Source organism: Aedes aegypti, chromosome 3 (assembly GCF_002204515.2).
Source record: "Aedes aegypti strain LVP_AGWG chromosome 3, AaegL5.0 Primary Assembly, whole genome shotgun sequence".
NCBI lineage: Eukaryota > Metazoa > Arthropoda > Insecta > Diptera > Culicidae > Aedes > Aedes aegypti.
The window spans coordinates 55,186,593-55,198,404 of NC_035109.1; the positions used below are offsets into that span (position 1 = coordinate 55,186,593).

The following is an 11,812-nucleotide window of genomic DNA, read 5'->3' on the forward strand; positions in this document are numbered from 1 at the left end:
TGTCTAAATTTGAACGATATCGTGTTGCAAAAAGTACCCAATTAATTTCTTATAGCCGTCTACAAGTTGTGAGCACAAGCTATTTTACAGAAATATCTCTGAGTGAATATTATGTTAGCCGTATTCCAAATAAGACTCGAACGTCAATTTATATAATGAATAAACGTGAAATTTAATGACAAAACGTGCCATTTTATTATTGAATAGATTCGAATACAATCATTGTTTTACGGACAAAAGGTTACGTCTAGGACGACTGCATTTCAAAATACACGTCCGATCGCTAGCTGATCGTTGCCAATCGATCAGTTGCAATTTAGTCAGCAACGAGCAATCGTCCTACGGGATATTTAAATCGTTTTCCTAGTAAAATTTCAAGTGCCATAGCGCGACGTATTAAAGTTACCTATCTATTGAGTTTGCTCTTCATCCACGTATCAGTTTGTTGATAGATATAAGCAAAGGGCATGCAAGATGCCATTGTGTCGCAGAAATAGAACAACGGCTACTGCAGGTGCATTAGTTGCACTGTTGGCGTTGCTAGATACGGTAAGTAGTAGCATAACGTTATTTGTTAGAGAGAGCTTCCCAGCTCGAGCAAAGCACATAGAAGTTATCAACGAGAAACGCTAGTCAAAGATTACGCAATTCAGTACCAAAACTGAGTGATAATGGCTCATTAGAAGTTTAAAATGCGGAACTCAAGTTCATCTTTAGGTTCAATGATAATGATTTGGTTACACAGGACACAGGCTTGGTTGAGATTTATGAGCTATTACTTTTGGATCGTTAGTTGGAACGAGGTGTCTAAGTAGTGAGTTGCTTAGTGATTTATTCAGTGGAGATTTGAACATAAGGTATACGACCGAATTTTTATTAGAGATGTACGAAAACCGTTGCGTTTTCATTTGCATATTGAAGATTATCGATTCAGTTATAAATCATTCGGACGGTTCTTATCAACACATTAATCGAAGGTTGTGTAATTAAACAAATGGGGGAGATAGTGGGTGTGGAAAATTACAGTGCATATATTCATAGCGCCAATGCAAAATCGGAAGCAGACTGCAGAGCAACGGTGAAACGTTGATCAGAATTATACTGCCCATAAAAGCATAACCCACCCATGTAGATTTTCGAACGAACACCTTTTTTCATTTTAATTTTATTAATATGTATTTTACTATACATATAAACAAAAATGGACACACTTCGTTTGAAAATGTTGTGGAAATATATAAATTTGGTACAGTCCCGTATAGAAAAATAAAGGCATAACAGTATCTATATAAGCTTTTAACCCCCATAGCAACTGTAAAATGTGAATTATGTTTAAGTTTATATTGTTGCATAATATCAACAACGATATTGAACGAATTTTAAGTTCACGTGATTGGAATTCAGATATAAAATAAATTATTGTGACGTCCCGCATAAACTGGAACTATACAACCACTATTTCCCGAACTGTGTTCAACCATTTACGACAATATCTAAACAGTTTCGTATAACACCTAAATTAACAATAAATCAACACTACCGCGAACTGTTTTGACAATCTGTGAAACGGTAATTGAAAAAATAACAATATGGGAAATAGGCGGTTAAGTTATGTAACCATTTGAAAACATCGATTTTCCCGAACATTTTTTTCGCGTTACATTAAGGGTTAAGGTTGACATACCATCCATGATTTCTGTGGAAAACAATATTGCGAACGGTTCAATAACTGTTGGAAATTAAAAATAAAATACCGGCCTGGGGTATCTTGTCTCGTTTGCAACTGTAATTTATTGCTTTCATAAAAATACACAACATATGTTTTATTAAAATAAATAAGTTTCATTTATTACCACCACAATTAATACTTAACACAGAAATACAAAATACTTAATTACAATTCATACTTAACACAGGTATTAATACTTAAATTAGACAATCAAAAGCACCTATTTATATGAAATCTATGTTTATGTGTCCCAACCCGGCGCCTTCCACATGTCTCTCGATTTCTCTGGTACTAATCCTACAGCTCCAAGTTTGGCAGATGCGTTCCGTATTGAGCACCAAGCAGGATGCGGAACATGACAGTGTACGGGAAACTCAGGAGTATTGCATCACAAATATGGGATCCGTCGCTTACCTCACTTCGGCAATGGCAAGTAGCAGCTAGGGAAGCAGCAGCGACAATCGATTTGGCTTCGGTTTCGATAATCCCAGCCAAATCCGGTAATGATTGGTTCCGTTGGCTTCTTGGAGTTCCTCATTAGAAGCTCCCGATCGGTATGCGTGGCCTTATATAGGCCTGAAATTTAGCGAAAAAAAGAATATGAGTCATGTATCCCAGGTTGATCGATAGAATTACTTACCAATTTAGCAGTTAAAGTAAATGATCCGGAAAAGTTTCAGGTTTTACTATTGAAAAGACAATATTTATACTGGTTGCAAACGTTTCAGTGCAACAGCCCGATATTTTTTGTATTTTTTTTTCTGTTTGATGGACAACGCAAAAACAAACACGCTAAAACCAAAATAGACTGCGTGGGTTTCAAAAATGAAAATAAACAAATTTTTTTTTAAATTATCTTTGCAACATATGTTTTTTTAATATATAATAGTAACACATCGCAGAATCAATGTTCTCTTCGTTTAAGGTTTTGTAAAAAGACACAAGGTTTCATAAAAGGGTGGGTCGCTTGCGAAACCTGCGTGAAAATTTTCAAACGTGTGAGTAACAGTTTGCCAAACTGTTGTTTATAGGTTATATATAGTAAAATGCACAAATATATAAGTGTGTTACGCGAACAGAAGCACGCACCATTCGGCAGATGGTGGGCTTATATTGCCACAGTTTCCTAAAAGTGGTTATCCCCATACAATTTAACAACATCTGGACAATTTAATATATTGTCACTATTTGGTATCGCTTACACAAATTGTTTTTAATAGTATAAGGCTTTGCCATTCAAATTGTTCAACATATTAACAATTATTTGTGGTATATTAACAATAACGGTTATAAGATTCTTAGTGTTCGGAAAATAAGACAAAGTGTACTTTTCTATGCGGGGTTTGAGCGGTGCCAAATTCACCGGTTACCATGGTCACGTAAATAACACGGCACCGCTCAAACGTCGAATAGTAAATTCGTGCATCGGTCCATAGAACAATTTTACTACGGGAATTAATCTTGTGTTTGAATTCTTTAAAGATTGTCTCGCGCACCTGTATTTATACAATAGTTACGTCATGATAGATTAAAAAATATTATAGTCTACCAAACAATCAGGCTTTTTAAAAACATCTTGCCATAAATTGTTTGAAGGTTTTATCAACAACCCGCAATGGAAATATGCAAACGAATTTCATTAGATCTCGAGTATCAGTAAATCTTGCTACTTTACTCAGCAACCTGACAATTATTACAATTAAACAACAAGAAACTGTGTGTGTAGGTTCATTCATAAATTCCTCCAAGAATTTCTTTTAATACTATACTCCAAAAGTTATTCCTTGGAATCCTGATGAAACTTTTTTTCAAACTTTGCTACTGCGGCAGTAATTGGGGACAATCGTGCCGTACGGAACAATATTCATGTAATAATTTTATAAATTGTTCCGGAAACATACTGGATACATTGATGAGATTTTTCAAAGTATTCGTTCAAGATTAAATTTCTTCATGCATTCCCTCTTGAACTCGTCCAGAAACTACACTCAGCTTTCCTATTAAGTAATTTTGTCAGGTTCCCCATTTTGTCAGCCTAAAATTCGTCAATGGGCTGACAAAATCGGGTCCCTACTGTACTGCGGTATTGCTAAATAACGTCGCATTTAATAATGTGCGATTGTTCATGTATAAGACAAAGTATAGCTATTCACAATAGAACATTTTTAAATATATTAGATATTTTTGTCCACTGAGCTATGAAATTATAATAAAAACATTATTTCTGTTTTTTAGAACGTCTTGAGAGATAGAAATGTAGGATAAAACGTTTTTGTGATATAACTAGATACATTTTAAATTATGAAAAAATTGTCCCGGTTTGAAGAAAAATATATCTGGTCACTTTATGCTAAAACAATACATAAAGCTTTCATATTGCAATAACCGTTCCACCTTTCATAAGGCAAAATGTATGCATTTCGATAGTCTAGTTTACAACGTGTACTTTTCGCTCAGAATCTAAAACAGTTCACTTAGAGTATTTTTGTGTAACACTTCGTCGTCGTTGTCAAACAAGGATGATGAAGACGATGACTTTTATCTTTTGACATAAAGCACGCCTTATCAATGTTGATAACCCTGAATTTCTATTGTATATATTGAGTATACTGCTTCGCGACTAAAAACGGATGAACCAACGTGCAAAGTTCGAATTTTGACCAACTTCGCCGCGTCGCGAGTCACTTCGCTATAGTGCGCATCTATGCCCTCCACCGTGTGCATTATGCGCACTATTGGGAATCTAGTTGCGATGCGGCGAAGTTGGTCAAATATCAAACTTCGCACGTAGATTAACCCATTTTTCAACGCGAAGTACATAGTATATTTTGACAGTTAAAAACTCTGCCTTATTAGTGAAAGTCTTTTACAAGGCGAGCTACAGGTTTAGTGCAACGAATGAAAGCTGTGCTGTATGTATTACTCGAATTTAATTATATTCACATTACTACTTGAACATCTATATAAAATACTTCAAAAGTCGTACATATATAATAGATGATGAGATTGAATTTTGACTGAACCTTTCTCAATCATGTCCAAAATTAAAAACTTTCCAGTTAAAATCAAGCCTATATGATTCATCGAGGCTTGAATATCAATAGCAAAGATGATATTTAAGGCGAAGTAGGCCGTCATTGAAATTTGTACGCGGCGTTGATGATTGTTGCTAATTCATCTCACGATTTCGAATCAAAGAAAATCAGTTGGTTTTGCACTGACACAGCTGAAAAAGTATCAGCATACTTTATGCATGTAAGCGCGTTCAGTGATACATTTTCAAGTCAATATAAACTATTAAGACTGAGTTTTATCACCTTGAAATGCAAGCTGAAAAGTCATCATTGTTGCCGAAACGAATGACGGGCTAATTAATTTATTATCTAAATGACCCTAGAGCGTAAATCTTGCACATACCACAGCAAAACTACCTGGATAGTATATCCATTTAGGCTAGTAAATTAGGGATCGAGGAATACCCAACAAACATTTTTGCTGAACTATTATTTTTTCCCAGAAATGGTCAAGAAAATCACATTTTTTCCTGATCGCAGTACGCAGTTGAGAAGAAATGTCATTTCAAAGGTGACTCTCTGTAGGATGTTTCTTGAACCATTCAGTTAAGGATTTTCTTTACTTTTCTTGAGCGAAACAGCATGCTTAAGTTTAGGTTAAAAAATACAATATATAAACAAATTCTGAGCTCTTGGTAAAAAATTCAAAATTTAAACGAAAATATGAAAATACAAAAATAAAAACATCTGGCAGAGTACAGTAGAATATGGGAATATAAGATTTCCGCTAGAATTTCAGATGTGCGTAATAGAATATTAGTTTCACCGATGGTTTTCTTTGAAACTATAAAATCCGATATAAATCATATGGAATAAACTATTAACTATAACATACTATTATCTTATGTCATAATATTTCTGTTAGAAATTTGTATTTCAAAACACGTGCAATCAACGAAAGGAAAGTTAAAAAGTAATTTCAAACGCCAGATTCTTCATGCAAGTTGTGTAAACAATTTGTTATTCCTTGTTTTCGTTTTTTAATAATGATCAATTTAAGCTGCAAAAAAATCCATTTATTCTTTTCTTTTCAGACAGCTATGTTCGGAGTATATAAGGGAAACTTAGTTGCAAAAATAACATGAGACTAAACGTTTCGGTGACGTTTGAAAGATAACTGCTAGATTTTTTTCTATTATATGAGTCTTAGCTGCGTCGCTTGCACAGAATGTTCTTTTTTTCGTAAAAAATAACTCAAATAAAACTCTGCTTTTATTTAAAATTTATGATTCATGTTTTATTCTTCTGATTTTTTATTACTCAGTGAAATAAAAAAATATCGTTTACTGAATTTCGTTTAGGGGTCATGCACAAATTACGTCACGCTCCGAGGGGGGGAGGGGGTCAAGCTAAGCGTGACAAACCTTACAAAAAATTCGGAGGACTCATACAAAAAACGTGACGAAGGGGGGGAGAGGGTCAAAAAAGGTAAAATTTAGCGTGACATAATTTGTGTACCATCCCTTAAACATGCCGAGATTTTCGGCAAAGTGATGCCGATCTGCTCTGCTGGTGATTTTTGTATTCCGCAGTCGTGTTCAGCGTTTTGAAATTTTACCGAAATTTTCGCCGAGATCTCAGCTGTTGGATCTTCGGTGAAATAAAATAAGTGTATAGTCTTTGGGCAAACATATTTAAATCATTTACAGTCAACTTTCCGTAACTTGGTATTCCGAATCTTGATGTCCTTAAGTTGGTTTTCACGACTACCTTAAATTCGGAAATGGATCTCGGTAAACGGTAATCATCTGAGAACCTAACAGTCGATAACTCGGTAATACCGAATATCGGTATTTTTTTTTTCGAGATCTCAATTAGTGTTTACGATTTCTTTATGGTCGGTGAACTAATTTAAGTGTATCGATAGTCTTTTGAATCGCAATTGCACTCATTGTATGTTCCATAAATTGATATTTCCCCAACTTTTTTTGCATTTGGAACTTAATACAATTTTCAGATATTCTGACCATTTCACTATCAATTTGTGTGATTTGTGCTAGTAAGAACAACATTGTATATAACAATTTGTGCTAAGTAAGAACAACACGAACAATTACTTATAGGTAGTCAACTAAACAGCTCGAAGATTTATTATCAGATACATTTGTTGAGTGGAACGTTAGCTTTTTAATATAAGGAAGAATGTCTTGTTCAGCACATTAGGAAAACATTTTTGACAAGTCGAATAAAAATCTTTCGAAACATTTGATAAGTATTTATTTAATTGTTTATCATTCCAATTCATGATGCTGTTCATTGACTTCTATTAAAATCCAAAGAGCATCTTCTCAGCATCCAGTAAGGCAAAATTTTTATTCAGCTGTCATAAAAGAGTTTAGTGAAAAAACTCTAAAATTTAACACTATTTCAAATTTTTGATAATTATTCGATTTGTTTTTAAACTCCCGTTTAGAACATCTTCAAAAATTCAACCGATGGCTTCTTCAGAGATACCGTTTTGTCTCAAATTCAGAACAGACTCATTCCGGCGAATACTCGGATTTGTATGGCCATATTTCGCTGAAATATGTCAGCATACTGACAGGAAATGGCAGTCAATAGTATTGCAATTTAAACATATTCCAATCTAGTTTAAACCTCGGGAGTTATCACGACTCGCTAGTTTGAGGTCCGTAAAACTAGCTCAGATATTTTTTTGCGAAATTGTTCATTTGAAATCGATTTATTCGTGCTGTTCGGAATATGAGACAGAATGAACATAGTGTTCGGCATTTGAATCAAAATGTTGTTCCATACTTTTTCGTAAAAACATTACAAAACAAGTTTAAATAAACAGTTTTATCGGCACACCCAACAGCTAACAGTTGGGCTTTGTGAAGAAATTGAAATTTTTACAAATATCATCTAATTTATGCCTGTGAGATGCATTTGAATTCACTATCGGCCTTAAGTGTTCGGAATATGAGTCAAAACGGTACCTTCAGAAAATTCTTAGAATTTTTTGAACATTATCTTTCAAGAATTTTCAAGATTTGAACTAGGGATTTCTCTAAGGGTACATTCAGGAATTACTCCAGAGATTAATCCCATTTTTTTCATGAATTTCTCCAGAATTTTTTTGAGATATTTTTTAAGGAAGTTATTCAAAAACTAATAGAACTTTTTGAGAACAAGAATCCGTGTGGTTTGCAAAAAAAATCCAAATTAATGTTAGCTGAAAGTTGTGTAAATTCTAAAGTCACCCTTAACGGACAAGGATCTCTGAAAAAAATTCTGGAGTCTTGAGGAATTAAATTTGAATCTTTGAATAATATCCCACAAGATTTTCTATACGAAATTCTCGGAAAACATCGGATGGAATTCCTAAAGAAATTTATGATCACTGCTGTGAAACCTTAAATAAACCATGAGCATTTTTTAGAAATGCCGTAAAAATGTTTGGAAGAGCTGCAGGAGTAATCGTTGGATGAAATGTTGGAGAAATCCTAGAAAAAAAATCCGGAGAAGCTTCATGAGGGAATATATTAAAGAACCCTGGAAGAGTTAAATTTCATTTCATTTCAACCCTGAAAGAGTTCTTAACAGATTTCCACGAATAACCTGAAAGAATTTTTGGAGCAATTGCTGGGAGTAGCCGTGCCTGAATTCTAGAAGGAATCCATACAAATAGGCGCAAGAATACTTGCTGGGATAAGGACTGCTCATTTTATAAAGTGGACACCTTGTGCATGCTGTATCTTTTTAATTTATCAATGAAATTTCAATCGGTTTTCTGCACATCGTTTGACTAGTATTGTACAATGTTGTGATAATAAAAATTCTCCAAAATTAATTCAATTTCACACGAATATGGAACAACGATTAGAACGGTCGGTTTTTGGAGGTTATCGAAATCAATGATTATTAGAAATTGGCTGGAAAATTCGATAATTTATATTTTTTATTTTCAAAAAGGGCTTGTTCATCGAAAGTATCATCAACTAGAAGCTTGATGGAAAAAATCAAGTTATTTTTGGAACAACAATTTTACAGATATAATAACATCATTTTCCCCCTATATTTTTAGAGAAAACCATTTTAAAATTGAAGGGGATCGGTATGAGTAGAATTTTTTTGGTTAAAAGTACGTCCTGACGGAAGTCCTAATATAGTATTAATATGAAAAATGACTTACGCCTTCATAGAGTTACTTATTAAGTCCCCAGGTGACATTTAAAGCACAATAGATACACAATTGCTTTATTCTTAGAAGACCTTTCAAAGTACATTGACAATCATCAAAATTGGCAACACTGCTGTAATAAAATCGACTTCATTTTGCACCTATTATTTTTGTAATATGTTTTTCTGAGATTACCAATTTAAATTTTCGGAGAAAACCATTTACAATTTGCTGCAGATCGATAAATATGCGTACACGATTTTAAAAGTATGAGACTTTTTAGTAAAACTACCATAAACAGTAAAACTTGTGCTTAGGACTGTGGTTTAAACGCACGATTTGGCTCTCGTTTGCACAAATATAGTTTATTTAGTAAACCAGACCAGTTTTGAACACGCTTTTTACTTTCCTCTTTTGCTGGGAGTGAAAGGATGGTGTATCAGCAAATTTGTCCATAAATGGGTGCATCACTAAAGTTACCTAATGTCAGAGAATGGTGGAATATAGTTGATTTTTTTTAAAGCTATACCTTTTGTGGAATAGTAAAGGATACAAACATACAATATGTTCATAAAAATTAGGATTTTTGTTTTGCGAAAAATAATGTTAAACTTTGACGAACAGCTTTTCTTAGGAGTTTTTGGAAAAATTATTTGGCTCTTCAACCAAAAGCATTTTCTAAGATCTTATATTTTAATAGTATTGTAGAATAATAGTTGAACGATGCACAGAAAACCGATTACGATTTTATCAATAAATAGCAAAAGCAAAAGCAAAAACAAAGTGTCCACTTTATAAAATGAACAGTCCTTACTTGCAAAAATCCTCAATCGAAATCCTTCAAAAACGCCAGAATAACAACTGGAGTATGCGGTTGGAGGCTTAGTGGAACAATAAATAGGTATTTGGAGGTATCTGGGGAGCCAAATTTAAAGTAATTCCTGAGGAAATTACTGAAGGTAGATCATGTCCGAGGTAAGTTCCTTTAAGCATACTTTGAATAATCGCTGGAACATTTTCTGAGGATGAATCTCTAGAAAAATTCCCTGTTGCAGTAGGAATTTTCAAAAGTATTCCGAAATCGCTAGGATAATTACTAAAGGTTATAGTTATAGAAGTTATAGTACCGTTATAGTATATAAAGGATTCTCTGGAACCTGTAGAATTTTGCATCAGGATTCATTGCAGGAAGAATACGGAAAAAAGAGACTTTAGAGACCATTTTGGTTTGAATAGAAACCTTTCATTGCAAATAGAGACTTGCATTGAAATAGAGACCAAGTCTCAGAGTAAACCAAGTAAACAGAGACCTGCCACCAGTTCTACATTTCTGTGAAGCCATTACCTACATTTTAAATCATGTTAAAACATTTATATTTCAATAGCTATCGAACGTTTCTGAAAGTTTTTGATGCATACAACATAAAGTTCTAGTGTCATTATCAAAATATCCTAAATATTCAAATGTCAACGTTTTCAGATTAATTCTAAATAATTTCCACGATTTCAGATGGCAGCGGAGCACACCGTACATCAGCTTCCGAGCCCACTGTCCATAATTGGCGCGAAAACCGTCTGGGATGTGGACAGCCAGAGTCTCTTCTACGTGGACATCAACGTGGCAGCCATTCGTCGCTACGACTATGCAGAGAACAAAACTTACAGCTGCACCATAGGTAAAATCTACCCAAAACATGGTAAATTCAATCAATAAAATATTTATTCTACCTCGATAAGACGGCGTCAATCCGATTGCTCCGGTTATCCTGGTGCAAGGAAAGCCTGATCACTTCGTGGTGGGATCTGGCAACAAGTTACTCCTCGTCAGCTGGGATGGTCGTTCTGAAAAAGGCACGCTCGTCAAAACGGTGTACGATTTGGGGGAATCGGAGAAACACGTGCGCTTCAACGAAGGTAAAGTAGATCCGAAGGGACGACTTTACGCCGGAACCATGCAACTGGAATCGCTGGGCGATATCTTCCAGCAAAAGGAAGGCAAACTGTACCGATTCGATGGCAAAGTGGGAGGAGAGTTCCACATGGTGAAAGACGGAATCAGTATTTCGAACGGTCTGGCATGGATTGAAAGTACGAACAAGCTGTACTACATCGATACTGCAGCCCTGGACATTAAGGAGTTTGATGTCTTGGAGAATGGAGATCTACAGAATGAAACCGTTATGTACGACTGGCGCGTTAATGGAGAGGGCCCAGGTTATTTCGGCGATGGAATGACTAATGATGCGGATGGCAACCTGTACGTTGCCACGTGGGGTGGATCAAAGGTTCAGAAGATCAACCCAAGGTTCGTAAGCTTGATGCGTGAGATAATATACGTGTGATACATAATATGTTTTGATTGCAGAACGAAGAAAGTCGAACTGGAAATCCAAATTCCGGCGAAATTCGTCACAACACTAGCTTTTGGTGGGCCTCAATTGGATGAATTGTTTGTAGCTACCGCTCATACGGACACTCAGGATCCACCGGCTGGAGCACTATTTAAAGTGACCGGATTGGGCGTTCGGGGTTTACCAATGACGAAAATGGTGCTGAAAGATTGAAACCTCAATAATGATGATTGATGATCATAATCATGAAAGCTAAAAATCTGATAATAAATGGAACAACTAACTTAAAACCAAAAAAAAAAATCTGTTCAGGGATTCAACCAATATTTTTATTTTCAAAACTGTTCCTAGAGTGAAAGAGAAGCAGATATTTATAAAATAGGTATGCGCTAAAAATAGGTAATCACTAAAATTTAGTAATTCTCATTGGCGTAATTAGGGAGGGGTCAGGGGGGCTGACCCCCCAACCCCCACCATGTTATGTTGACACCTGAGAGAGACTCGCGAAGAGGAAAAATATCAACGTCATATGCAG

At 35.0% G+C, this 11,812-nt stretch overlaps 1 protein-coding gene across 2 annotated transcripts; it reads left to right on the plus strand.

Annotated features, from left to right (window-relative positions):
* Positions 1 to 300: 300 nt before the first annotated feature.
* Positions 301 to 11,601, plus strand: LOC5579903 (regucalcin). 2 transcript variants are annotated; one of them, XM_001657833.2, is made up of 4 exons: positions 301 to 549; positions 10,437 to 10,602; positions 10,664 to 11,231; positions 11,292 to 11,601. In XM_001657833.2, exons 1-4 carry the CDS (start codon positions 475 to 477, stop codon positions 11,488 to 11,490), a joined length of 1,008 nt encoding a protein of 335 aa, XP_001657883.2. In that variant the 5' UTR covers positions 301 to 474; the 3' UTR covers positions 11,491 to 11,601. The 2 variants fall into 2 exon arrangements, with proteins under 2 accessions (XP_001657883.2, XP_001657884.2); XM_001657834.2 differs by lacking the exon at positions 301 to 549 and adding an exon at positions 706 to 857.
* Positions 11,602 to 11,812: the final 211 nt, after the last annotated feature.